This window comes from Chamaea fasciata, unplaced genomic scaffold (genome assembly GCF_029207755.1).
Source record: "Chamaea fasciata isolate MVZ Bird 193981 ecotype frontalis unplaced genomic scaffold, bChaFas1.0.hap1 SCAF_24, whole genome shotgun sequence".
NCBI lineage: Eukaryota > Metazoa > Chordata > Aves > Passeriformes > Sylviidae > Chamaea > Chamaea fasciata.
In genome coordinates, this window is record NW_027094109.1 from 1,663,886 (window position 1) to 1,690,751 (window position 26,866).

Genomic DNA, 26,866 nt, shown 5'->3' on the forward strand with positions numbered 1-26,866 from the left:
GGCAAGTTATTTATACACAGAGAACAAATTATGAAGTTTATTTTATATAAATTATGTCTCTTAGCAGACAGCATTCAATTTATTGCACTATAGCACATCTGCAATACAGAGCTACAAGACATCGTCAGAGAGGTTTGTATTATTCAGTGTAGCACTTCCAACTGGGATCAAGAGGCACTCGGAGGGGGGAGAAAGGGTGCAGGAAAGCAGCAAGCAGCCACCAGCAGAACCATTCTCTTCCAGTATTAATGTGGTTTGGTTCTTTTTTGTTTTTACTAGTAAATAATGCCAAGACCAGCAGGCAGGAGCCAGGCAGGGCAGGCTGCCTTCCTCCTCTGGACCTGGCTGCTGCAGCTCTCTAGCTCCTGCCCAAATACATGGTGCCTAGGGACCCTGCTCTAAAGTCCAGGTGAGGACAGATATGGGTGACTTTAAGGCAATTTAGCATGTCCCCTCCTGCCCAGCACAGGCCGTCACCTTTTTTTGGTTTATCAGCTTCGGTGGAGCTGCCACGAGCAGCGACATTACCAGCCAGATCTAGTGCTGCCCCTAAGCCCAAGTCCCTCTTGCCTCCACCCTAAACTGGTCTAAAAATCAAAAGCAGCTCAAAAAAAAGCCTTCAAACCCACCAAAAAGCACAGCAGATCCTGGCACCACCCATCCCCCCGTGCAGCACGAACAATACAAAGCTCTGGATTCGGCCTCCCTGCAAGGGATTCTGCATCACTGGACACAGAATGGAGGAACCCAGGGAAGGGCTTTTTCTGGATGAAAGGAGGCTTATCCAAAAAAAGTACTCCTCATGCTGCTATTCCTCCATTCTGTTCTGCACTACACGGGAAGGACTAGTTGGTGACAGGGTAAAGCAGGTTCTTCTGGGACATCTGCACACAGCGATTTGGTGTTTAGGCCTTCATGAGCGCTGCGACCACGGCCTTGGCGTTAAGGCTTCTCAGATCACAGTAGGTTTGTCCGGTACCAACGAAAACGATGGGCTTGCTCGTGATGTAGGTCATGGAGATGGCGGCGCCCACCTGCCGGGGACAAGCAGCACCATGAAATCCAGTGCTCCCCCTCAGGGAGCCCATCGTTCATTCATCCATCCCCCATGTGTGGAGACCAAACTGCTAAATTCAGGTTCAATGGCTAAAACACAAGAAGGAAGTGCAGGAGTGCCCTGTGTTTGACAATTCCCGGCTCTCCCCACCTCTCACTGGCAGGAAGCTCTGTGCAGTCACCCCAGCAGCCTCCTTACCTTGTCATCGATGGTATCGAACTTGGTGAGGACGATCCCATCGATGAGCCGCGGTGTCTGGGCCATGGAGTGATCAGCCAGGGCCTTGTTGAACTTGACCTGAGGGAGAAAAAAGATCCCAGAAATGCATTTGTGGTGCCGTCACCATCCAATCCACTGGTAAAACCTACAGAAAAGTGTTCTTTTCCCTCTTCATCTCTCCAAAGCAAAGCCTCCACACTCACCAGCTGATCCACAGCCTCGTTTCCCACCAGTGCTTCTCCAACAAACAGGACCAGGTCGGGAGCGTTGACAGCGATGAGTTTGGCCAGCGCGGTCATCAGGGGTGCGTTGTCCTGCATGCGTCCCGCCGTGTCCACCAGCACCACGTCAAAGCCCTGGTTCCGAGCTGGGGTGGCAGGGAGGGCGGCGTGAAGGACGGCGCTGCTGCAGGAACGCGCCACCCGCCCCCGGCTCTGCGCATACCGTAGGAGATGGCCTCCATGGCGATGCCCGCGGCGTCCTTGCCGTATCCCTTCTCGTAGAGCTGCACCATGGTGCGCCCGCCGTGGCTCTCCGGGGGGTGCAGCGCGTTGAGGCGGCGCGTGTGGGTGCGCAGCTGCTCCACCGCTCCCGCACGGAACGTGTCGCAGGCGGCAATGAGGACGCTGAAGCCGTTCTCGATGAGCCAGAACGAGATCTGCAGGTAGCAATAGATCAGAAAAGCCCGTTAGTAGCTACACGGCCTGATCCCATCACCCCGGTCCTGCGAGCCAGGATCCTGTCCTACCTTGGCCAGGTTGGTGGACTTCCCGACACCGTTGACACCACAAAAGGTTACGACGTAGGGCCGGCGATGGCGCTGGGCATCCATGACATCGCGGAGCACGTCCACACGGCGCTGGGGCTGCAGGATCTGCACCAGGGCCTCCTGCAGCGCCTGCTTCACCGTCGAGGTTACCGCTGGGAAAAGGGGAGGGAAACAGGACATGTCACGCATGGGGAATACTCCTGAGCTCCAAACCACACGCAGGATGCCACATGGACACTTACTGGTGAATGTTCCCATCACCTTCCCTTCCAGTTTCTTGGCCACAGATTCACAGAGCTGCACTGCAATCTCAGCTGCCACATTTTTAGCTTTGAGGAAAACAGAGCAGAGAGTCAGTGCTGCAGAGAAGGTTATGCATGACCCACACTGGCATCAAGGGAAGGATGAGGTCAGTGTGCAGGGTTCCCACCAGACCTGACTGCGGCCCCCTTTTTGCTGCACTCTCGAGGGTTCCTCACAGGTGAGACAGGAACTCACCACAGTTCCTGTGGGCAAGAATATCCCAAACCACGGGCACTACCCACACTGGGACCCAACTAACAGAGCACAGGGAACCACCACTAATCCCTCACACCACGGATCCAGACATACCAATCAAGTGATCCTTCATCTTCTCCAGTACAGGGTCCATGTCGTCTCTGGTCAAGCTCTTGGAACCCACTAGGCCCTTCAGCATGCCAAACATGCCCCCCAGGCCACCCTTCTTCACACTGTGAAGAAGCAGAAGAGTTACACTAAGGTTTGAGAGTGACCATCTGCAAAGGTCAGATGCAGAAGGGCTGCCCTGAGTGGACAAATATATCAGTTTGCGCTTCCTGCATTCCTGGTTAGACTGGAACAGGAGTTATGGGAGAGAAATCAAGAACCATGTGACAAGCAAGGGCTGTGACAGCCTCTACCTGGGTTTTGAAGGGTTCTGGACAACTTTTTCCTCTTCAGCTTCATCATCACTCTCATATTCCAGGTCATAGAGGCGGCCAGGCTCCCGATTTTTGTCCCCCAGGGCCTGCAAGGGGAAGAAGCAGCTTTATGGGCTGAGCGCCACAATCTTTGTTTCATATTTCTCTATGATCCTTTCTCATCCAGGCACAGAGACTGGTCTGGGCTCAAAATGCCCAGAGGATGCACAACAGCAAACGGAGCCTGACTTTTCCTTACCATGTCAGGGTCAAACTCCTCCACAGGACAAGCCTCCGCGCTGCCGTTGGTAGCGGAATTACTGTAATCGAGTACTTTGGCATTAGAGTTCCCCAGATCCCACACCCGGGGCTTCTTCCCCTTCTCCTTCTGTGCGTCGGGCTTTGGAGATCTGGCGGAACAAAGACCAGAAACATGTTGTGTTCACTGCAGGGAAGCAGCAGCCGTCACCTCCTTAGGAGATGTGAAATATAAAAGCCTGGATTACCCAAAAAGGGAGAAATTGATCTGACCTCCAGAGCTTATTTATCTGAACTTTAACCCTGTATGGCACCACTTCCCCTCAAGCCAGGTATCAATGCACTGCTGCTGTCTGCTCAGTAAAGACAGGTCTGAACCTCTCCCAGGGTTTCTGGATCTCCCAGCAAAGAAAATCAGGTTCTATTACCCCTCCAGGACCCCCACGTGTCTTCTCCCAGTCTTCTCAGCACGGAGGGAAATCAGGAAAATAAGGTCCAGGAAAGTGAGGTCTGGCTTCCAGGGGTCACCAAAAGGAGGAGAGATTCAGCCATGGCCTAGTTCAAAGCATAGGCAGACTGACCATCCCCTCATCACCCACCTGGACTTCTCCCCAGCTTTCATGTGTCTCCTGAAGAATTCCTCCCGGTTCTTCTGCAGGATTTCATCCTTGGTCAGTTCCTCCTTGTCCCCTGCTGCTGAGAGCTTCTTGTCAGCTGCAGATGCTTTACTGGGCACTGCCACAGCTTCTGTTCCTGACAGGAAGAGGCCCAACACAAGCTCAGTCCAGCTCCAAGGGGATTGGGAAAGCACAGACTGCAAGACATTGCTCTGGAGTATTTATTTCCCTCCCCTGGGAATATTTATCTTCCCCATCAACTCACCATCCTTTTTGGAACCTTTGTTCTTCTTGTTCTTGACCTTCTCCTTTGGTTTCTCCCCTCGGGTTTCAATCATACACTTGACAGTCTTCTGGGATTTCAGAGACTGCTCAAACGTCTTCATTACCGTGGGAGCTCGGACTTTGCTGCTCTCCTCTGCATCCCTGCAGGGAGGTGACCCATTAGCCTGGATTTCAGCTCTTCCCCCGCTCCCATCTCTGCTCAAAACAGAAATTTAAGATAAAACCCAAGCTCTCTACCGGAGGAGGCGCATGAAGTCATCTTTAAAATCAAAGGTGCCATTTAGGAGGCCCAGGGCGCCTTTCTGCTGGAACTCGTTGCGGTACTTGTCTCGGAACTCCTTATGGACGTCGTCTATCAACTTGTCCACGTAGGTTAGAGTCAGGATCTTCTGGAAGCCCACCTGCCAAGGAGAATGACCAACAGACACTGCACTTCCAGCTCATTCAACAGCAGCAAGAAAAAACCTCTCTGTTTAATTCAGAGCTCTTTAACTTGCGCAAGCTTCAGCCTGCACTTTCTGCTCCACCTTCCCAGGCCTTTAAAATGCCCCCCAAAAAGGTGAAAAACAGCCCAGAGCTTCGCTTCAACAGGTGTCCCTAATACACAGAGGCTGTCTCATGGCAAGAAACACACACAGGGCAAGGGCGGAAAACCTCTAGCTTATCTGTGGGTCAACAGGGTAGGTTGTATGGATTTATGGAGATAAGGTGCCAGGAAACTGAAAAGGAGAGCGTTAAATGCTCTGTAAAGTGACAGGAATGACGCATTTCTAGCTTTTCTTTTCAATAGATCTGGCCAAAGTGAAGTTTTGCAAGGCTGCAGCTTCTATTTGAGGTTTGATTAGTTTTAATCCTGCTGCAGATGATTAAAATAAGCTGCTACTGCAGCAGCATTCAGCTGACAAGACACCCATGTCCCCCCTCTGGGGGGAGCCTGGCTAGACTGGGGTCACTGCTCAACATCCCCCTGAAATGTTAATCACAGCCCCTCACCCCCCAAAAATCCCAGAGACAGATGAGGTGAGACAAACCAGTCTGGGAGCCAAAGTCCAGCCCCATGCAGTGCAAACAGCTGTTTGCTCAAACCTCAGCACAGGGGAACTGTTCCCCGTCTTTTCTGAGGCAATCCCCTTCCTTTGGGTTTGGGGGCACAATGCGGGGTTGGAGGGACCCTCCTGCCACCCCAAGGGCGCCTGGGGGAGGGTCACTTACCACAAACACCAGCTCAAACTGGTTGTCCAGTTTATACTTAAGTGTGAGGGCTTCATGGGTGAAGGAGTTGTTGCCACCTCTCTCCTGGGGGAGAGGAGCTGTCAGAATGGGGGTGGCAGCAGCAACCACCATCCCCTCATCCCTGCCATCCCCCTCTCCCCACCATCATCCCTGTCACCCCCCTTTCCCAAAGTGGTCCAGCATCCCTTACACATGACCCCACACGCCCTGGGCAGGTGGTCCCATCCATCCCCCCACAGCCGCTGAGCCCACCCACCCCGGGGTGCTCGTGCCCCCTCTGCCCCGTCCCAGGCAGGTGGTCCCAGCCAAGTCTCTCCCCTGCCCAGGGTGACAGTCCCATCCACACCCCCAAATGGGTGACCCCACACCCGTGCCCCCCCCGAGCTGGTCGAGCCTGTGTGTCCCCCACAACAGGTGGTCCCACCTGTGTGCCACCCCTCTCCTCCCCGTCCCCACGGAGACAGTCCCACTCATGTGTCTCCCCTCCCCATGCTGGGCCTCCATCCACCTCCCCCTCACCGGGCTGATCCCATTCCCGCAGAGACGCTCGCGCCCGCGTTTCCCCCGCCCAGGCAGGGGGTCCCAGTCCCCATTCCCCCGCCAGCGACGTGGGCTCCCGATTTTCCTTCCCAGGTAGATGGTCCCATCCCCGCCTCCCCCGCCATGTCTGTACCCTCACCCCTTCTCCCTGCCCAGGCAGATCCCACCGCCGCCCTCCCTCACGGCAAGCGGGGCTCTCCCACTCCCCCCTCGCCAAGGTGTGTGACCCCTACCCAACCCTCCGCCCGCCGGCAGCCGGTCCCGTCCAACCTGCAGGAGGACGGAGCGGATGAGGGCATTGACGGGGGCGGTGGCGGCGGGCCCGCGCACGCCCTGGAAGCACCAGAGGACGAGGCCGCCCTTGCTGAAGATGGTGAAGAAGTCGAGCATGGCGGCGGCGCCGGGCCCGGCGGGGCGCACACGTCGCTCTGCCCCGCGCTTCCGCCGGAAGCCCCGCCCCCCCGCGCCATTGGCGGGACGGCGGCGGGCGGGGCGGGGCGGAGGCCCGGGCCAGGGGGCGGGGCCGCGCGGAGGGGGCGGGGCCATGCTGCGGTGGGGGCGCGCGGTGCGCACGCCGGGACTGGGGGGGGGAACCCCGGGATGGACCCCGGGATGGACCCCGGGATGGGGGAGGACCCCGGGGGGAACCCCGCAACCGGCGGGGATCCCGGCAGGGGGCTCGGGCCGCCCCCTCCGCACCACGGGGCCGCGCACCTCCGACTTCTTCGGCGGTGAGTTCCCGAGGGGTCCCCGGCACCGCAGCGGGGATTTGGGGTGCACGGGGCGAGGGGCACGGGAAGAATGGAGCGGGGGTTGCCGTGTGGGTCGTTGGGAATGGGGAGGGGGTCAAGTAAATTGGGGTGTCCCAGGGAATGGAGGGATTGCTGGGGTGTATGAGGATACATGGCGAGGTCGGGATTGCTGGGAATGGGGAGTCCCAGGAAATGGGGCTGGGGGTTACGGGCGTATATGGGAGGGTGCCAGAGGGGCTTGGGGTGATCCCTGGGGACCGCGGGAGATGACGGGAGATGAGGGGTCGGGGCAGAACTGGGCGGCTGGTGGTCTCAGAGGGAACTAGGGGATTCCAGAAGGCCCCGGGGAAACTGGAGGGGGGGTTCCCAGTGGGGGCCGGGGGTCCCAAGGGAGCACGTCGCAGGGTCCTGGTGGTGATTCCCAAGAGCAGGCTGGGGGAGCGGGAGGGGCTGGTGGGGATTTCAGGGCACTGGGGAGCGGTTCTGGTGGTTCACAGAGGGTCCGGGGGCGTTTTCCCCATGACCCAGGGGGACCTGGGGGGGTTCGCAGAGAGGCCGGGGGGGAGGCTGAGGAACCGGGGCTATCTTGGGAATGTCCTAGACGGGGCTAGAGCGGTCCCAAGGGAGGCAGAGGGTACCGGGGTGGTCCGGGGGGGCTGCCAGCTGTGTCCCCAGGCTCGGCAGCCCCCATTCCACCGGCAGAGCTGGGGCAGACCCTGGAGCGCATGGCACAGACGCTGAGGGATCAGCTGCCATCCTCGGGGAGCGGAAAGCGGGGCTGGCTTCCCCCGGGGCTCCACCCCGACCCCCGGCCCCCCGACGAGGCCGATGTGGTGGTGGTGGGCGGCGGCGTGGTGGGCTGGTCCGTGGCGTACTGGCTGAAGGTGCTGGAGGGCCGGCGGCGGCACGGAATGAAGGTGCTCGTGGTGGAGCGGGACCCCATGGTGAGACACCCCCTCTCCCAGGGCAGGGTGGGGCCTTGGGGACCCCCCTGAACCCCCTGTATTTTGTCGGGTCCTCTCCTTCAGTATTCCAGAGCCTCCACGGTGCTGTCGGCGGGGGGCATCCGGCAGCAGTTTTCCCTCCCGGAAAATATCCAAATGTCCCGTTTCTCTGCCAGCTTCCTCCGTGACATCAATGTACGTGGGGTTATATGGGCAGGGGGTAATTTGGGGAATGCAGCCCCACTCACTGTGGTCCCCCTGTTTCCTTACAGGAGCACCTTGGTGTGCCGAATGAGCCCCCCATCGACATCCAGTTCCAGCCCTCTGGATACCTGTTCCTCGCATCTCCCCAGAACGCTGCTGCCCTGGAGGCCACCGTCCAGCTCCAGAGGTGGGGGACCCACATGGGACCCTCCTGGGGGGGAGGTTTCAGGGGCTAGGGGTCATCCTGACTCTCCTCCACATGCTGGCTATCCCAGGGATGAAGGGGTGCAGGTGGCCTTGCTGTCCCCCACCCAGCTGAAGAGGAAATTCCCCTGGATGAACACAGAGGATGTGGCCGTGGCATCCTACGGTATGTGGGAGGATGGGGGAGGGCATGGAGACGCCCCTCAACATCTTTCTCATCCCCATCCTCCTGTAGCATCCTTCATCCCGGCTTTATTTATGGAAGGGAAGGTCTAGCCCCCCAAAGTCCGTGTATTGCGGGGGGGTCCACACAGTAATGCCCCCCCCCCATGTTTCCCTGCCCAGGTCTGGAGGATGAAGGCTGGTTTGACCCCTGGACCCTCCTCAACGCTTTCCGGCGCAAAGCCATATCCCTGGGAGTGCAGAGCTGCTCCGGGGAGGTGCGAGGTGAGGGACGGGGGTACACAGCGAGGTTTGCCCCCTGCCACCCCCAGGACCCCCCACCTCACCCCAAAACCCTCCAGCTTTTGTCATCTCAGCCGACCACGTGATGGCACCAGGACAGTTGTCTGCGCGCATCAAATACGTCCACGTGAGTGTGTGTGTGCCCTCCCCCGCTGCCCAGGAGTGCCCGTGACCCCCCTGTACCCGTGACCCCGTGTCTGTGCCCCCCCAGGTCCACATGCCAGACAGCCTGGAATACCAGCCAGTCACCTGTGCCATCGTGGTCAACGCTGCAGGTGCCTGGGCTGGGAAGCTGCTGGAGGCGGACGGGCTGCCCAGGGTGCTGTGCCGGCCCCTGCTGCCCATCCAGCCCAGGAAGAGGTACTGGGGGGGCTCACAGCAGGGGCAGCCTGGTAGCACCCCCTCTGTTGTGGGTCAGCTCCTGGGGTCAGAGTGGAGGCACATCCCAGCAACTCCTTTTTCGGGGGGGATGCCCTTGGTACTGTTTTGGGGGGGTATTTTAGCACCCACCACCCCTGTGTCATGGGGGAGCACCTCAGCACTTTTATTTTGGGGGGGTGTCATCCTGGCACCTCTCTGTCTATGGGGGGTGACATGAGCCCTGGGGGCTCTTTTGGGGGGATCACAGAATGGGACACATGCCCCAGCACCCGCCACCCTCCAACTTCTGGGGGGGATGGTAAGCTCCCTCCGTTTTTTGTTTGGAGGTGGGGTCTTGCATCCTGGAGCTCCCATTATTCCTCAAGTGCCCTCAGCCCCAGTATCCCCATTATGTCCCCATACTCCCAATCCCAGTGTCCCCATTATCCCCCTTAGTGTCACCTGTTGTCCCCCAGTGCCACCAGCCCCAGTATCCACAATATTCCCCCAGTATTCCCAGTACCCCTATTACTCTCCCGGTGTCCCCATTACCCTGCCAGTGCTCACAGCCCTATTATCCCCATTACCCCACAGTACTTCAATTATCCCCCCAGTGCCCACAGTCCCAGCCCCTCCAGTGTGCCTAGGAGTGACGTGACCCCTCAGTGTTGTTTTTTGGGGGGGACAAACATCTCCACATCCCAGCCCCACCCCACCATACTGGGGGGCAAGGGGAGTACCCCTCACGCTCTCTTTGGGGATTCCCCAGGTACGTGTTCACCTGGCACTGCCCCAATGGCCCTGGCCTCTCCTGCCCCTTCCTCGTCGACACCTCCGGTGCTTATTTCCGTCGGGATGGCTTTGCCGGGAATTACCTGGGCGGGATGAGCCCCCCTGAGGTGAGCCCGTGGGGTCCCCTCAGATCATTCGCCCCCCTATTCTTTATCAGACACCTCCAGTCTGTCCTTTTCCAGGAGGAAGAGCCGGATCCCAGCGATCTCTCGGTGGATCACGATTACTTCCAGGAGCAGATCTGGCCCCGGCTGGCTCGGCGGGTCCCAGCTTTCGAATCCCTGCGGGTCAGGGGGTCTTGGGCGGGATACTATGACTACAACACCTTCGACCAGAACGGGGTGCTGGGCCCACATCCCCGGCTGGAAAACATGATTTTAGCTGCGGGTTTTAGTGGCCACGGGCTCCAACACGCGCCGGCCGCTGGCAGGGCCGTGGCCGAGCTGTTGATCAAGGGCCGCTATGAGACCCTGGATCTGCGGAGGCTGGGCTGGGACAGGCTGGTGGAGGGGGAGCCGCTGAAGGAGCACGGCGTGGTTTGATGGGGGCGGGGAGGGGGGAAACTGAGGCACAACCGTGGACCCCCTCCCCGGGCCAGAGGTCATGTCCCGTAGGAATAAAATGGATAAAATGGATGATGAGTGTCCCAGGGAATTCATGGGGTTCACACCTGCTATGCTCCCTGCACCAGTGCTACCAGTATGCTCCCCAGTACCCTCAGTTCTCATGTCCCCATTGACACCCTCCACAACTTCAGTGTCCCCACTACACCCCATTCCCTCCCAGTATCCCCATTAAGTTCCCATACCCGCAGTGTCCCCAGTATCCCACATTACCTGTTGCCTCTCCAAATTCCCCTTAGTTCCAGTGCCCTCACAGTCTCCATTCATCCCTCCAGTACCCCCATTACGTTCCTATCCTGTAGATCCACTGTCTCTGTTATTCCCCCAGTGTCCCGCGTTGTCCCCAGTGTCCCCACTAACCCCCATCTCCCCCAGTACTTCCATAATGATCCAGTGCCCTCAATATTCCCCCAGTGCCTGCAGCCCCAGTAGCCTCATTATCCCCACTACTGTCCTGCTGCGTCCCCACCTCCAGTGCTCCTCTTATCCCCAGTATCCCCGCAGTGTTCCCAGTATCCCCGCAGTGTTCCCAGTATCCCATCGTTACGCCCCCGTTCCCAATGCCCCTCCCCGTGCGTGTGGCGCCCTCTGGCGGCGGGCAGCAGCAGTGTGCACGCGCAGCATTCGCGGCGGGAAGAGTGCATTGGCCTTTGGCGCATGCGCAGGGGAGGCAAAGGGCGGCGGGCGGGGCGCGGTGAATGGGCGTGTCCGTGCGGTGGGCGGGGCCGCGGCAAGTGCGTGTGCGCGGTGCGCTCGGCGCATGCGCGGTGGGCGCGGCCGGGCCGTGTGAGCCGGGCCCGTCCCGCCGTGCGCCCCCGGCCCGGCCCCGGTGAGTGCGGGGGGACCGGGGGGCCGGGGGGCGGCACACCGAGAGACCTCGGGGGCCAGCGCCGGGAACCGCGGGCCTCCCGTGCCGAAACAAACCCCGAGGGGATTCTGGGCACTGCGGGGGCGGCTCTGAGGGCATTTGGGAACCTTTCCCCCCTCAAGTACACTGTGTGGGGAGACTGTGGGGACAGCCCTGAGGTAAAGTACGGCCCCCCCCGAATTATGGGGTCACGCAGATCCCCGGCAGCCTCGAGGGGGTTCTGCCCCTCCCCGGGTGCCTGAGGGTCAAACCCTCAGCTGTCAGGGCGAACAGAGCCCCGGGTGACCCCTCAGCGGCGGGCGATTCCCGTGGGTGCCTTCCTCCTCAGCGTGTTCCGTGACTCGGATTTTTAGGAGGAGGCTGCCTGTGATTAACTCGGTAATAAATCTGGAGGCCGGGTCCGGTTCTGCAGCTTAGATCCCGTCAGCGTCTGACTCGGAATAACCAAAGTCCTTTTTAAAATGATTTTTAACCGTGTCCCGCGGCTGCAGCAGCACCACTGACCTGCCGGGGTTTGTGGATCCAGCCTGCTCAGAGCTGCTGGGAGCTCTGCCTGGGAGGAATGAGCCACTTGCATCCTGGTGGGAAAACACGAGTTTTGTTAGCTGGTGGTTTATTTTTTTGACTTGTTTCACATGCTGGTTTTATTTCTCTGGTGGTTTACTAGAGCTGTTCCTCTAACAGTCTGATATGAACAGGATGGGTCCGTTCCCTGGCCTCCTGCAGGATGGTTGTGCCCAGTGGGAAGCCAGTGAGGGCCGGGAATCCTGTTGGAAATCACCGGGGTGTGACTGAACTTGCAATTCCTGATGAGCCCAGTGTGAGCAGCTCTGCCATGGCCCTGTGTGCTCTCTCTCTCCACAGGCTCCATCCGTTTCCCATCTCTCCAGGATGAGAGAGGCTTGGGCCCGGCTCTCCCCCTCTCCCTGTAGTTGATAGTTTGGGAAGCAGAGGTGATGCTGGAGTCGAGATGGCTGACAGCGTGAGAATCTTCCTTCATGACCTCGTCAGGGTGAGCTCCGGGCCCTGGGGCTGCTCCTGTGCCCTTTGGGAGCACCCTCCCTCCCATGGCATCAAGGAATTTGAAGGAAAAGGGTCTCCAGGTGTATTTCAACACACTTGTGTGGGGTGTTTATTGCAAAGGGCTCCGTGTTTGCTGCTGAACCTCTGACAGATTTCCTTTGGCCGCAAATTAATGAAAAAACTCAATAATATTAATAATGATATTAGTTATAAAATGACAACAAATAACAACGCACCAAGTTTATAACATATTTTAATATAGAATGTGTAATATTGTACATAATCTAATAATAATAATAACAACAATAAACTACTGTCTGTGAGCACAGCAGCTCTGTCCTTGCAATAATAAGGTCTGTGTCACCTCAGTGCTCCCACCCTGTCTTCCATCATTCAGGGTTAAATACAGGCTAAAAGCCACTCATGCTGTGACACTGAGCAATAGCTCCTGCTCAGAAATAACTTGGTTTGGAAAACAAAGGTTAGATCGAAGCCCGTGGCCACGACCTAAAAGCAGGAGTTGAGTCATTTCCCAGTGCTCCTACACCATCAGCTGGAAGAGCTGCCTGCTCAGGGCCCAGCTCTGCTCTTTCACACATGAATTTGGCACTGGAATTTATCCTCTTTGGACAAGAACTCTATGAACCCTGCTGCCACCAGGGTGGTGACACCGTCCTGGCTCATCCTTATAATCTTTATTTTGAAGGGAAAGTGTGATGACAGTGGTTATGGGATCACTTGGAGCTGGAAATGATTGAACAGGATCCCAGAGTGGTTTGGGTTGGAAAGGACCTTTCTTGTTCCATGTTTCTGCCAAGGGCAGGGACACCTTCCACTATCCCAGGTTGGTCCAAGCCCCGTCCAGCCTAGCCTTAGACACTTCCAGGGATGGGGCAGCCACAACCTCTCTGGACAAGCCAAGTCCTAGGAGGCAGCTCTGCAAATCTTCCAAACATGGAGTAAGGGAAAACTGCTGGGCACTTTCCTATTAACAGGCTTGTATGGCTGTGGCTGGTGGGAGGAAGTTCCTGGGATGAGGACAGATGCTTTTATTTGTGAAGGAATAAGCCTCGAACTCCAAACATCCAGTCAGACTTTGCACATCCCAAATATTGGTGTAATTTCATTTTATTGGCCTCAAAGAGCTGGCAGGGGATGAGGGGCTTCCTGCCAGGCAAGGCTGGGAGAGATCCGACTGATTTTTTGCCAGGGTTTTAAATAGTGCAGATTGGAAAAGAAATTACACCTTTACAGAAGAATTTGCTGCTGGTCGTGGAGGTGCTGGAATGTGCAGTGATTGAGGTCACTGGGCCATGGAAGAGAGGTGGTGTTGCTGCTCCAGGCCTTGGCTCCAGCTGAGCCCAAGCAGCCAAGGAGCGAGGCCAGCCATGGCACCAGGAGGGTTTGCCCTGAGTCAGCCGCAGCCCATTGCTCCTCTCTCCTCGTGTCCACAGGGAATTAAGGACTCCATCTGGGGCATCTGCACCATCTCCAAGCTGGACGCCCGGATCCAGCAGAAAAGGGAAGAGCAGAGGCGGAGGAGAGCCAACAGCGCGCTCGCCCAGCGGAGGTTTCATATGGAAGAGAAGAAGCAAGAGAAGTGAGTATGGGGTGTGGCTGGTGAGAAATGGGGTAATTCCCTTCTCCTCTGGTAGTCAGAGCCAATAAATGGGAAACACGTGGCATGAAACAACCATTTTCCACTGCATAATGGAGCTGGAGCTGTTACCATGAGATAAGAAGTCCGACCTTTTACGTTGTTTGATAATCAGTTTGAATTACCTCTGAAAGAACGTGGATTTATGGGCTTCTTTTCTTCCTGAATCATCGTGCTGTCTCAGATCCATTGTTGTTGCTGGTAATTGTGGGATCTGGGAAGAAACAGCAGCTTGGATCCAATGTCCATGTTGGGGCAGCTTGAGTGTCCCTTTTCCTCAGCCCTGCTGCTCTTGCATGTTCAGAGACACCAAAACCACCCTGAGCTGAAACAGCCTCTTCCAAGACCAAAAAAATGCCCAAAATTTTCTAATTTTATTGTGGCAAGAGTTTGGAAAGAACAAAGCCCATGCTTAAAAATCTGGAAGAGAGCTTTGCTTTCTTCTGTTTCAGTGCAGATTTTGGGAATTAATAAAGGTTGAAAGAGTCTCCCTGATATAAGTCTTGTAGAGACTGCACTGGCTGAGACATGGTGTGAGTCTGTGCAGGGATTCCCTCCAGGATTTCTGTGTTTGGATAAAACCAGGTGCACAGTTGGTGGAGCTGTTTCTTGGTGACTTTTCCAAGGTGTCCAAAACATGGGGCAGAAGCCGTTGACACTTGTGAGGGGACATTTGTCCACGTGATGGGACATTAACACGCCTCTCTCCTGCAGTGAACCCCGGATAGTGAGCCGGATATTTCAGTGTTGTGCCTGGAATGGAGGTGTCTTCTGGGTATGTGAAGTTTTTTCTTATTTATTATGTTTTTTGTTTTTTAAAAAATGTGAAAACCTGTGAAAACCCATGTCCTGCTCCATGTGGAAACTCAGGCTGTGGGTGGTGAGCCATCAGCATGGCAGCAGGAATTGCTGGGAACCACCACATTCCCATCCCAATGCTGTATTTTAAGGGATTCACTATGGGATACAGGACCACAGACTTACTCAAGAGAGCCACATATGAAACCCAAGCTGCTTTTCCAAGTCTTTGAGACTGCTCTCCACCTGAATATTCAATTCCTCCTTTACTGCAGCCTGGGATACTGTTTTGCTAATTGGGCATTGACGTCTTAAAGACATTTCCTCAGCTCTGACTTGCTATGCCTGGTTCATACGGCTGATCCTTAATGGAGCCAACATTTCATAAATCAAATAACCAAATAAATGGCTTCATTTTCTCATTACAGTGGTGCAGAGTACAAGGGATTGGCATGGAAATGTTAAAGTGTTCAGCTGCGGGTTGTGGCTGTATTTAAACAGAAATCCTTGCTCCTCTGTATTTGCTGGGGGAGGAGAGGCACACGTGCCTTTGGATCTGTTGCCACCGGAGCACAAAATGCCCGTGCAGTGCCTCACTGAGAGCCCTTGTTTGTTTTTCCCTGCAGCTTAGTCTCTTCTTGTTCTACCGAGTGTTCATCCCCGTCCTTCAGTCGGTCACGGCGCAGATCATCGGTGGGTGCCTTTCCCCTGGGGGTGTTCCAGGGTGCTCAGCAGCCCGTGGGATCAGTTCAGAGTCTGTCCCATTGAGCTGTTCCTCACACCTCTGTCTCCTTGTATTGTTTTCCTCTTCTTCCCAACCAATCCCATCATTGATCATCCAGTAGAAAACCAGGGGTGGATCACCCTGCTGACAGCCTGTGCACGTTAGGGATCCAGCCCAGGGGTCTTGCCATTTCAAACACATTTGTCTGTGTGTTTCTGCATTTAAATAAAAATCAAGGGGGTGGAAATGTGCTTTTAAAGACATTTAGAGAACTAGAGCCAGGAGAAACTCCCTGATGGCTGTGCCAGGAAGCATTTGGAGGTTCCTACACTAGTTCCTCATGTGTGTCTCTCCGTCTCTCCTCCGAAGGTGATCCTTCCTTACATGGTGACGTCTGGTCCTGGCTGGAGTTCATCCTCACCTCCATTTTCAGTGCTCTCTGGGTCCTGCCCCTCTTTGTGCTCAGTAAGGTGGTCAATGCCATCTGGTTTCAGGTAGGTGACAGGAACCTGCCTTGAGCAAACGGGGATTTCCCTCACTGGGTGGGGCTTGATCAGGTGGTGTGGGGGCACGAGATGAAATCCCACCCCAAAATGGGCCCTAGGCCTATTCCTGATGGGCATAAGCAGCTCAGGCGCATCATTGTGGGTTAATTTCCCTGAAGCCCCCATTGCTCTGGAGCTCCATTTCCCTCAAGCCCCTGTCTCTGCTGGCAGGACATCGCGGATCTGGCGTTCGAAGTGTCGGGCAGGAAGCCTCACCCCTTCCCCAGCGTCAGCAAAATCATCGCTGACATGTTGTTCAACCTCCTGTTGCAGGCGCTTTTCCTCATCCAGGTGAGACAAGCAACCACCCCACAGCTCCAGTGGTGCCCTCCCCTAAATCCTGAGCGTCCCCCTCTCAATCTGCTCCTGTTCTATCCCAGGGAATGATCGTGAGCCTGTTCCCCATTGACCTCATTGGGCAGCTGATCAGCCTGCTGCACATGTCGCTGCTCTACTCGCTCTACTGCTTCGAGTACCGCTGGTTTAACAAAGGTGAACGAGGCTCCCTGCATGGACAGGGGGAATTTACCTGGACTGGGTGTTTCTCTACTGAAGAAGCATTCAATTGGGGTGTCAGAGGTTGATCTTCCATCAGTCTTTATATGGAATGAAGGGTAAATGTGGGCCAGCAGTGTGCTCAGGTGGTAAGAAGGCCAGTGGTGCCTGGCCTGTAGCAGCCCCAGTGTGGCCACAGCCCCAGGGCATTGGGCACTTGTGAGGCCTCCAGTGCTGCGTCCAGTTTTGGGCCCCTCATGACAAGGAGGACATTGAGGTGCTGGAGCATGTCCAGAGATGGGTACAGAGCTGGGGAAGAGTCTGGAGCACCAGGAGCAGCTGAGAGAGCTCAGCCTGGAGAAAAGGAGGCTCAGGAGGGACCTCCTGGCTCTGCACAACTCCCTGACAGGAGGGGACAGCCAGGTGGGGGTTGGACTCTGCTGCCACATAAAAGGTGACAGGGTGAGAGGGCATGGCCTCAAGCTGTGCTGGGGAGGTTCAGACTGGACATCAGGATGAATTTCTTCACTGAAAGGGTGGCCAGGCATTGGAAGGGGCTGCCCAGGGGGGTGGTGTAGTCCCCATCCCTGGAGTTGTTCAGGAGATGACTGGATGTGGCACTCAGTGGTCTGATCTATTGACAAGGTGGGGATTGGTCAAAGGAGGTGATTGGAGATCTTTTCCGGCCTAAATGGTTCTGTGATTCTGTAGTGAGGGTGTCTCCTCCCCATGGGTTCATTTCCATGGGATTTTCCTCTTGGCAGGAATCGAAATGCACCAACGGTTGTCCAACATCGAGAGGAACTGGCCCTACTACTTTGGCTTCGGCTTGCCCCTGGCATTTCTCACAGCCATGCAGTCCTCCTACATCATCAGGTGGGAAAGCCACTCTGGCCCCTCCTCCTCCTGACACCCACCGGACCCACCAAGTGCCCCTTATTTTATTCTATTGTATTTTCCCCTTGCAGCGGTTGCCTCTTTTCCATCCTTTTCCCTCTCTTCATCATCAGCGCCAACGAAGCCAGGACCCCCGGCAAAACCTAGTGAGTATCCTTCATTCCCACCCCCGATCCTTGTCCAACACCCTGCGGGGGCGCTCCCGGCATCGGCAGCTGATGGACTCTCTTCCCTTTCAGCCACTTCCAGCTCCGTCTCTTCTCCTTGGTGGTTTTCCTCAGCAACAGACTCTTTCACAAGACCGTTTACCTTCAGTCCGCCCTGAGCGGTGCTTCCTCCTCCCCCTCCTCCTCCTCTTCCTCCTCCTCCTCCTCGCCCTCTCCTGCCAAACACGCGGCTGCTCCGGGGCACTGAGCTGCCCCCAGACCCCGGGGAGGGGGGACACCCACGGGCTTCTCTGCGCCCCCGATCTCCGGGGACAGGCAGGACCCAGCCTGACGAGGTGTCACTGTCAGTTCTCCATCTCCCCCTGGAAACTTTTTTGGGGAAAATCTGGGTTTTTAACACCTTTGTGAGTTTCCAGGAGCCGGGTTGTGCCCTGCGCTTGTTTTATAGTGGACTCTTTTGTACGCCTTTCCCGTGCCATCTCCCTGCCTCGGGCCCGTGGGTCGGAACCCCGTCACCCCGTTTTGCCGTTGTGTCCCTCCCGTGTCTGCCCCGTGTCCCCCTGCCCCTCGTCCCCCTTCCCGCTCCCTCCATCTCCCCTAACTCAGGTCGTGGGAGGGGGGCGGGCATTTCTGGGAGCTCCCGCTGCCGTCGAGCACAGCGTCCCCCTCCCGTGCATGTACCGTTTCTGTCGGGTCGGGGAAGGAACCGGTGACGTTCGAACCCCTTTGGATATTTCGGGCCGGTTTATCAACTTTTCTCTAGTATTTTCACACTGAAACATTAAACGGAGAAACCACGATTCTCAGCCGTTCTGCGCCTGCCGCTGTCGTTACTCCGGGCGGGGTTCCCGGGCCGGGCTCCCCCCGCGCCCCGCAGTGGTTCCGCCGCCCACGTGGCCAGGCCGGCGCGCTTCCGCCTCCGCCCACGTGACCCGGTCGGCCCCGCCAACCCGGACGGACACGTCACGCCTCGTTCCCCGCCGGTGCCGCCCACCTCCCGCTCCGCCAATCGGGAGACGTCTTGCGCCGCAGGCACCGCCCCGCAATCGATTGAGTGTTCGGCTCTTCGGCCAATGAGCGCGGTCGCGCCTGGAGTGGCGTGCACTTCGGCCAATGGGAAGCGGCTGGGGGCGGGGCGCGGGCTGGTGGCGGCGGTGGCAGGGCGGCTGCGCGGGGCGGATGGACGGGGCGGCGGGGCCGCGGTGAGGGACGAGACCGGCGCCCGAGCGGGGCTGGGGGAGCTGCGGGTCCTCGGGCCTGAGGGGGGACGGGTGCCCGGGCTGGGAGGTGCCCGGGTGTGGGGGGTCTGCGGAGTGAGGGAGCTGAGGGGTCATGGGGTGCCCGGGCCTTGGAGGGTGCCCAGGCGTGTGGGGAGAGGGAGCCCGGGGGACTGAGGAGTCCGCAGGCGTGTGGGTGAGACCCTGGGGCTGACCAGGGGCTGGAGCCCGGAGGTGCCCGCGGGACTTGGGGGGCAGCACGGGGGGTCGGGAGCGCTGTGTGTCACTGCGAGTTCCTGACGGTGAAGCGTCTCCCCGAGGACATCGGGGCACCCCAGGGCAGCGCCACTCGTGCCCGGAGGCGTCTGCACTGAGCTGCATGATGCCAGGGGAACCAGGAAATAACCCCCACACGGTATTTCTGTACCAGGCAGTGCCCAGTCTGCGCCAGTCGGAATCACTTCTGGGCACGGGAGGGCTTTTTCAGGCCCAGATTTTTGGGTTTTAAATGTCAGCCTGTCCCAATGCCTCCCCCCTGATGTTGTAGCTTAGAGACCTGAACTGCACGTTTACCCAGCCGTGCTGGGACTGAGCCTGCCCAGAGCAGCAGGAAGGGTTTTCCTGACTGATTAGGCAAGAAAGGATTTGAAGAAATCTGAGTGTTTTTAAAGTAGAAAGATGTTAAAGCTGATTCCTCAGTAAGAGTTTCACTTCCTTGATGTGCAACTCCATGATTTCTGTGGCTTTTCCTCCCCCCAGGGAGTTTGAATTAAGCAGCCACGTTGTCTGGTGTGAGCAAAACCGATTTTTTGTCCTGGTCTCCATTAACAAACTACTGGGATATGTATATTTGACATAAGTAATCCAAAGTGGGAGTAACCAGGAGCCATTCGGATCTCCTGTGTGTGAGAAAAAGCAACCATTTCTTGCATTCTCCATGGATTATATTTTTTTGTGCATTGTTTGCAGGTGATGGTTAAACTGCAGAGAGCATCCAGAGGGAAAGCAGGGGTTTTGTTCAAGTTTACACTGGGGTTTTGTTCTGTGCACAGAGAAACAGGCACGTCCTCTGCCCTGGAGAAGTTCTGGGCTCGGTGAAGGAAGGAAAACCAGCCAGGATTTGACCAGCTCAGGTCAGGACAGGAGGTGAGGGGGTTGTGGAGGAGGCACAAGCGCCTGGCAGGGGTGAAGGCTGGGCCAGAGTGGGGGATTTAAAGTCCAAAGGCTCGTGAGGGCTTTAAAGACAACTGGTCTGAGTCTTCCTGATTGTGTGCAGGCGTTCAGGGATCCTCAGGCCCTGCATTTGATGTGAAAATGACCAAGCTGGGGTTTCTCCGCCTCTCCTATGAGAAGCAGGACACGCTGCTCAAGCTCCTCATCCTGTCGATGGCAGCTGTCCTGTGTAAGTCTGTGCCCTCAGGGGTGGCTCCTGGTGCAGGAAAGCTGAGGGTAACTCGTGAGCTCTGTGTGTTCACTCTGCCCCTTCTCTGTGTTTGCAGCTTTCTCCACGAGACTTTTTTCCGTCCTAAGATTTGAAAGTGTCATCCATGAGTTTGACCCGTAAGTGTTGTCCTCTCATTTCCTGGGGGTCTGTTGGGCTTTTCCTTTCCTGGAGCACAGAATTCAGGCAATGGTGCCAGGCTCAAGTTAATCCCCATTGAGGATGTGGGATCTGGAGGGAGTGTTTTAGTACAGCTTGGTTTTCTTCTTCCCCACCCAAATTTACTTGGTACCCAGGGCTTTTCCTGCAACCCAGATACAAGAATCACCTGTCATTGCTTTTCTCCTGGGAGGTGATTATTCCTGACCTGGCCATAGCAGGAGAGAGAGCTCCTGCCACAATTTTTGTCAGTGTCCCGAGCTTGTTGCTGATTGACTCACTCCCAAGAGACACTGTCACCTCTGTAGACACACTGTTAGGCCCACTGAGAGGAGGACTGAACCTTTGCAGCTCAGGTTTGGGCCAGTTCCCTGTGCGTGGAGCACACGGGAGCAGCCCCCACAGTGCTGTGACACTTTGTCACCCTTACAGGTATTTCAACTACCGCACCACCCGCTTCCTGGCCGAGGAGGGCTTCTACAAATTCCACAACTGGTTTGATGACCGAGCGTGGTACCCCCTGGGCAGGATCATCGGGGGCACCATTTACCCAGGTAAAGGTTTTGCCAGGCTGAAATGCACCTGGTGCAAGGGAAAGTCGAGGTGGGGACTGCATCCAGGAGTGCCAGCTGGAACAGAGGGCAGCTTGGGGATGCATCCTGGGCAGCAGCTCCTGCCTGGTGAGTCTTTGAAGCACTCTGATAACGGTGTCATTTCCATCCCCAGGCCTGATGATCACGTCAGCAGCGATTTACCACGTGCTGCACTTCTTCCACATCACCATCGACATCCGTAACGTCTGCGTGTTCCTGGCTCCCCTCTTCTCCTCCTTCACCACCATCGTGACTTACCACCTCACCAAAGAGCTCAAGGTACAGGGGCCAGCAGGGTGTGCCCCGCAGGCTTTGGCTTTCCAGAGGAGCTGTTTTCCATTTGGGAGAGCAGCTGCGTCAGAGGTTTGGAGGTGACCACCACACTCCTCAAAACCTCAACCTCCTGGGAGGTGGGAGATCTATTTGAGATCTTTGTTTCCACACTCAGTTTTTATTCCTTTGAGTAATAAAATCCCTAAACTCTCACGTCTTTTCTCAGGATGCAGGGGCAGGACTCCTCGCTGCCGCCATGATCGCTGTTGTGCCTGGATACATCTCTCGATCTGTTGCTGGCTCCTATGATAATGAGGGTGAGTTTGTGACCCTTTAAGGAATGTTGGGTGCTCAAAAGTGGTGCTGGAAGATGCTGCAGGACACAATAGAGGCTTTTTCCTTTTGCTGGTGATCCCTGCTGGGTTTCTGCTGTACAAACCCGACCCACCAGAGATCAGAGGTGGTTCTCGGCCATGCCATGGAGTAGAGGGACTGTTTCCCAGCCATGGCAGTGAGTTTACTCCAGTATCCTTGTTTGCCAATCAAAAAGGGTTTTGTCACCTCCCAAACCTGGCCTACAACTGGAGCAACTGTGTGGTTCTCCTGTGCTTTTATCCCTGTTCCAGCAGTGACACTGGGACTAGCAAAGACAGGAATCTCACTGCCAGTGCCTGGGGCAGAGGAGGATCCAGGTTCCTTTTCTGTAGCCGGGCTTTTGGTGGCTGTGTAGGAGTTCTTCCAGCTGGTGTGGCTGGAAGAAGCCACGTGAGCTGTTAGACACAAACTCTGCAGTGTTTCGGTCTAGAAACCAGATATCAAATGCTTTTCCCAGGCCTGGCTCTTTGTGTGATGGAGCAGCAAAAGCATTTACAAATCTATCTTTAATGGCTTGAGTGCTGTTCCGTGCCCCAGGGATGGCGTTAACGGCTCCGGGTCCTTCCGCAGGTATCGCCATATTCTGCATGCTCTTGACCTACTACATGTGGATCAAGGCCGTCAAAACTGGCTCCATCTATTGGGCAGCCATGTGTGCCCTCGCCTATTTCTACATGGTGAGTGTCCCTTCTCCCAGCTCTGGGGTAAACCTGACTCTGGATGCACTCACCAGGAAGCCATGGTGTGCTGTTCCTGTGTCTGTGTGTCCAGAGAGCTAGAACCTCTATGGAAGTGGAAATGGAATGAGTCTTTTCTTCCCAAAAGTAGTGGGTTTTGTGTGAGGTGTTCTCAGTAGCATTGAAAAATCCGTGTTTCTGACAGCTGGGGTGTGGAGGATGCCCTAAGATAGAGCGGATCCCGGCTGGTATTGCTACTGTCTGAAAATGCTGCCTGTGATCCCAGGAAAGCTAAACCTCTGTGTTTCACCTCAGCTCTGCAGCTGTTCAGTCCTGGAACTTGTGGGTGTGTGTCTGGTTTGTGTCCTGGCAGGTCTCCTCGTGGGGCGGCTACGTCTTCCTGATCAACCTCATCCCCTTGCACGTCCTGGTGCTGATGCTCACCGGGCGCTTCTCCCACAGGATCTACGTAGCCTACTGCACCGTCTACTGCTTGGGAACCATCCTCTCCATGCAGATCTCCTTTGTTGGTTTCCAGGTGGGCACCAGGAGGCTTTGCAGGCTCGGGGATGGGTTGTAACAAAGCAGCAGCGTGCTAGTACCCAGTTTTAATTCTTGTCTTCATCACTGAGGTTATAAGTGGGTGCTGACTCCTTGTTCCTGTTTCCATTATGCTGATTCCTTGCCACCTTTGCCAAAATGACCCTTTGGCTGTGCTGGATGACTTTCAAAGCTCCTAATAACCTTCCCAGCACCAGTTGTCTTTTAAAATATCTTTGGTTTTGGTGGAGGATACACTCATGCCACGTGTGTCTTGTTATGTCAGGAAACAGGCCTGCCCGGCTCATGTTTTCAAGAGAATCCGGTTAATTTTCCGTATGGATTCTTATCAGAATCAAAGTGGATGTAGGAAAAGGACTCGTGCCAGCTGTGCCAATCACAGGGAGGGAACATTTGAACATTTTCCTGCGACTGGCGCAGATTGTGCCAAGCAGTGATTTGTGTGAAAAGCTGGTAATGGCTCCTGTTCATCCCCGTGTCTGACCACGCTCTGCCCCCCTCCCAGCCTGTCCTCTCCTCCGAGCACATGGCTGCCCTTGGAGTCTTTGGCTTGTGCCAGATCCATGCCTTCGTGGACTACCTCCGGAGCAAGCTGAACCCCCAGCAGTTTGAAATCCTCTTCAGGAGTGTCATTTCCCTGGTCGGCTTTGTCCTCCTCTCCGTCGGGGCCGTGCTGATGCTCACAGGTACCCCCCAGGCTGTAGCCATTACAAGGGTGTTTCGTCCTCTTTCCTTGCTTCCAAAGGCATGGAATTTGTCCATCCCAACTCTGTGTTACTGTGGTGCCAGTGCCTGTGAGTCCCCTCGAAAGGGGAGGTTGGGACCTGCCCAAATTTGTGCATTAGCAAGGAATATTTATGCAGCAGCTGTAAGATAGGAGGGGCAGAGACTCTGGGGACACCAGGCTGGTGCTGCAGATAATGATTGTTGCTCTGTAGTAGCAAAGAGATGCTGAAAAAAAAGATTGGGGAGGGAGGAGTTTTTTAGAGTGAAAATGCAATTTATTTCCTTTCTGAAATGGCAGGTTTGAGTAATAGAAATTCTAAATGAGGTCTGGGATCACCGATTCAGCCTCACATGGGCTTCCCTGGGAGAGTGCGTGTCAATATTGCCCGTTACTTTGCTGGATCCAAAGGGGATTTGTTTTCTCCACTTACCTAGGGAAAATCTCCCCGTGGACGGGGCGTTTCTATTCCCTGCTGGACCCTTCCTACGCCAAGAACAACATCCCCATCATCGCCTCTGTCTCTGAGCACCAGCCCACCACTTGGTCCTCCTACTACTTCGACCTGCAGCTCCTTGTTTTCATGTTCCCAGGTGAGTCACCGGACCCTGAGTCAGTCACCAGAGGGTTTTCCTGCCTCTTCTGGCTATGCCGAGCCTGCTGGGGAGTGCTGCGTCCCTCTGTGTCCTTGCGTGTCTCTCAGTGCCTGGTTTTATTTCATCTCTGAGCTGAACCTGACCCCTTTGTCTCCCCCCTCACAGTTGGTCTCTACTACTGCTTCAGCAACCTCTCGGACGCCCGTATCTTCATCATCATGTACGGCGTGACCAGCATGTACTTCTCAGCTGTCATGGTGAGGGCTGTGGGCACTGGCACTGCCACCGAGTGCTCGCAACAATCTCGTTTGTTTTTCTGAACTTAGTGATGATTCTTTCACCCTGAGGGCTTTTCTCCCTTCCATAAATGTGGTTTTGTTTCGCCGCTCTCTGCAGTGAGGGAAGGTGAAGTTGCAAAACTCAGTGGTTTGGGTGTTACTCCTGTCCCTGTGGCCGGCACTGCCTGGTCAGTGCTCTGTTCTCTCAGAGCCAAGCTCCCAGTGCAGTCTCAAAGAAATCCTCTGGCAGGGACTGGTGACAAACAGTTGCTGATGAGTCCATTTCCACTCTTCTGTGGCACCCTGAACACTAAATGTGGTTGAGTTCTGCTGTGGAGGCAGCTACCACTCCTTGCTTCCACCGAAGATTGCTGAAGTGACCTCAGTGTCCCATGTGGGCCAATTTTGAGCACTTCAGGGCATTTCCCTCTGGGGTGTCTGAGATGGCGGCAGCTCCCCACATAAATAAACTGCCACGGGTTCACTCTGAGGCTGATATATCCGCTGAGGTGCTGGATTAGGAATGGCATCCCTGTTTCTTCTCTTGGGTTTCTGCTGGATTCCTTCTCCGACAGTTCTGCTGTTGCCATAGGTGCGGCTCATGCTGGTGCTGGCTCCGGTGATGTGCATCCTGTCCGGCATCGGGGTCTCTCAGGTGTTGTCCACCTACATGAAGAACCTGGATATCAGCCGGCCAGACAAGAAGAGCAAAAAGCAGCAAGACTCCACCTACCCCATTAAAAATGAGGTGAGCGGCGGGCTGGCTCGGGAAGACACCTGGTCCTGACGGACTGAGTGCAGGAGGCTGACAGCCCCGTCCCTCCAGTGCTGAGACCCGGGGTTGTTCCCACAGGTTGCCAGCGGCATGATCCTGGTCATGGCGTTCTTCCTGATCACCTACACCTTCCACTCTACCTGGGTGACCAGCGAGGCCTATTCCTCCCCCTCCATCGTTCTCTCTGCCCGTGGTGGGGATGGTAGCAGGATCATTTTTGATGACTTCCGAGAAGCTTATTACTGGCTGCGGCACAACACGCCAGAGGTACTGGGGGGTTGGGGCCTTGGGCACCCAACATTGCCCACTGAGGCACTGATGCATGGCTGGTGTTTGGTGCAGGATGCCAAGGTAATGTCCTGGTGGGACTACGGGTACCAGATCACTGCCATGGCCAACCGGACCATCCTGGTGGACAACAACACCTGGAACAACACGCACATCTCCCGCGTCGGCCAGGTGAGTCCCTCCCTCCCCGCTGCCATGGCCAGCCTTTCTGGGCACCGCGTCAGCACTGGCTGACGCCACGTCTGCCCCAGGCCATGGCATCGACGGAGGAGAAAGCCTACGAGATCATGAGGGAGCTGGACGTCAGCTACGTGCTGGTCATCTTTGGCGGCCTCACCGGGTACTCGTCGGATGGTAAGATCCTGCTGTGAGCCAGGTCAGACCCAGCCAGGAGTGCTGGTGGCAGAGTCCCACCTGCAGCTGGGGCTGTGGAGTGAAAACAGGGCTTTGGAGCTCTCCCTCAACTCAACCTTGCTTTGGTACCCCCACATCACCTTAACACTCCCTCCCGGCCCCCCAGCTAAACTCGACTCCTCGTTCTCCTACTTCCTCCCAACTTCTTGTTCTTTCACCCCAATCCAACCCCTCGCTCTTTGCCCCCCAAATCAACTCAAGCCCTCATTCTTTGCCCCCCCAACTCTCTGCCTTGCAGACATCAACAAGTTCCTGTGGATGGTGCGGATCGGGGGCAGCACGGACACGGGGCGCCACATCAAGGAGCACGACTATTACACCCCCACCGGGGAGTTCCGAGTGGACCGCGAGGGCTCCCCGGTGCTGCTCAACTGCCTCATGTACAAGATGTGCTACTACCGCTTCGGCCAGGTCTACACTGAGGCCAGTGAGTCCCTGAGTCACCCCCAGGCCGTGGCACTGCTGCAGGGGGAGCCCGCTGTGCCCTGACATCTCTGGGGCGCGATGCAGCAGCACTGCCTGTCCTTTGCCCTCTCCTAGAGCGACCGCCAGGCTACGACCGCGTGAGGAACGCCGAAATCGGCAACAAGGACTTTGAGCTGGATGTGCTGGAGGAGGCATACACCACAGAGCACTGGCTGGTCCGAATATACAAGGTACGGCACCAGAACGAGCCCAGACCCGCCCAGTTTGGAAAAAAAACCCATGGAATTCTGCCTAATGAACTTTCTTTTGCTGCCCAGGTGAAAGATTTGGACAACCGCGGGTTGTCAAGGACGTAGAAGAGCCGGCGCCAGCTGTGCCGGACACCGCACTGACCCAGCCTTGGCCTGTGCAGCAGAGATTTGGGGGTTTGGTGGGGTTTCGAGGGGGGCTGTTTCGGGTTTGTTTTATACCGTTTGTAAGTGCAGACAGCGGCGGGAGGAGCCTGCCCGCCCCATCCTGCCGGGAGTGATTTTTATATACACGCGGAGCCGTCGCCAAATCAGGAATTGCGGCTCTCGCCGGGGGCTGATTGAGCAGGAATTGTGAAGAATACAAATAAATAAATCTGGTGGGGTTTTCCCCTAATTCTGTCA

General features: G+C 56.1%; 4 protein-coding genes across 7 annotated transcripts; 3 read left to right on the forward strand and 1 right to left on the reverse strand.

Moving 5' to 3' along the window:
- Nucleotides 1-23: 23 nt before the first annotated feature.
- On the reverse strand, nucleotides 24-6,319 carry SRPRA (SRP receptor subunit alpha). Its single transcript, XM_066203365.1, has 14 exons — nucleotides 6,169-6,319; nucleotides 5,338-5,421; nucleotides 4,363-4,526; nucleotides 4,106-4,266; nucleotides 3,823-3,976; nucleotides 3,225-3,375; nucleotides 2,966-3,072; nucleotides 2,658-2,776; nucleotides 2,288-2,374; nucleotides 2,025-2,197; nucleotides 1,721-1,934; nucleotides 1,480-1,643; nucleotides 1,256-1,354; nucleotides 24-1,034 (listed from the first exon to the last, which is right to left on the reverse strand). The coding sequence occupies exons 1-14, from the start codon at nucleotides 6,286-6,288 to the stop codon at nucleotides 906-908; spliced, it is 1,926 nt and encodes a 641-aa protein (XP_066059462.1). The 5' UTR covers nucleotides 6,289-6,319; the 3' UTR covers nucleotides 24-905.
- Nucleotides 6,320-6,442: 123 nt separating this feature from the next.
- Nucleotides 6,443-10,254, forward strand: FOXRED1 (FAD dependent oxidoreductase domain containing 1). Its single transcript, XM_066203328.1, has 10 exons — nucleotides 6,443-6,629; nucleotides 7,353-7,594; nucleotides 7,679-7,789; nucleotides 7,867-7,985; nucleotides 8,074-8,168; nucleotides 8,348-8,449; nucleotides 8,527-8,594; nucleotides 8,679-8,827; nucleotides 9,597-9,726; nucleotides 9,802-10,254. Exons 1-10 carry the CDS (start codon nucleotides 6,443-6,445, stop codon nucleotides 10,159-10,161), a joined length of 1,563 nt encoding a protein of 520 aa, XP_066059425.1. The 3' UTR covers nucleotides 10,162-10,254.
- Nucleotides 10,255-11,004: 750 nt separating this feature from the next.
- On the forward strand, nucleotides 11,005-18,227 carry EI24 (EI24 autophagy associated transmembrane protein). The gene is made up of 11 exons (XM_066203465.1): nucleotides 11,005-11,071; nucleotides 11,975-12,122; nucleotides 13,588-13,733; nucleotides 14,505-14,565; nucleotides 15,215-15,281; nucleotides 15,682-15,806; nucleotides 16,029-16,148; nucleotides 16,238-16,349; nucleotides 17,117-17,228; nucleotides 17,321-17,395; nucleotides 17,489-18,227. The coding sequence occupies exons 2-11, from the start codon at nucleotides 12,081-12,083 to the stop codon at nucleotides 17,661-17,663; spliced, it is 1,035 nt and encodes a 344-aa protein (XP_066059562.1). The 5' UTR covers nucleotides 11,005-11,071; nucleotides 11,975-12,080; the 3' UTR covers nucleotides 17,664-18,227.
- Nucleotides 18,228-18,565: 338 nt separating this feature from the next.
- Nucleotides 18,566-26,866, forward strand: STT3A (STT3 oligosaccharyltransferase complex catalytic subunit A). 4 transcript variants are annotated; one of them, XM_066203356.1, is made up of 19 exons: nucleotides 18,566-18,618; nucleotides 19,603-19,779; nucleotides 19,910-20,035; nucleotides 20,133-20,193; nucleotides 20,666-20,787; nucleotides 20,960-21,105; nucleotides 21,326-21,416; nucleotides 22,045-22,151; nucleotides 22,525-22,689; nucleotides 23,218-23,398; nucleotides 23,874-24,029; nucleotides 24,198-24,289; nucleotides 24,903-25,058; nucleotides 25,164-25,352; nucleotides 25,428-25,544; nucleotides 25,625-25,727; nucleotides 26,026-26,214; nucleotides 26,328-26,443; nucleotides 26,531-26,866. In XM_066203356.1, the coding sequence occupies exons 3-19, from the start codon at nucleotides 19,948-19,950 to the stop codon at nucleotides 26,567-26,569; spliced, it is 2,118 nt and encodes a 705-aa protein (XP_066059453.1). In that variant the 5' UTR covers nucleotides 18,566-18,618; nucleotides 19,603-19,779; nucleotides 19,910-19,947; the 3' UTR covers nucleotides 26,570-26,866. The 4 variants fall into 4 exon arrangements, with proteins under 4 accessions (XP_066059453.1, XP_066059455.1, XP_066059454.1 ...); XM_066203358.1 differs by having other exon boundaries at nucleotides 19,603-19,766; XM_066203357.1 differs by having other exon boundaries at nucleotides 18,573-18,618; nucleotides 19,686-19,779.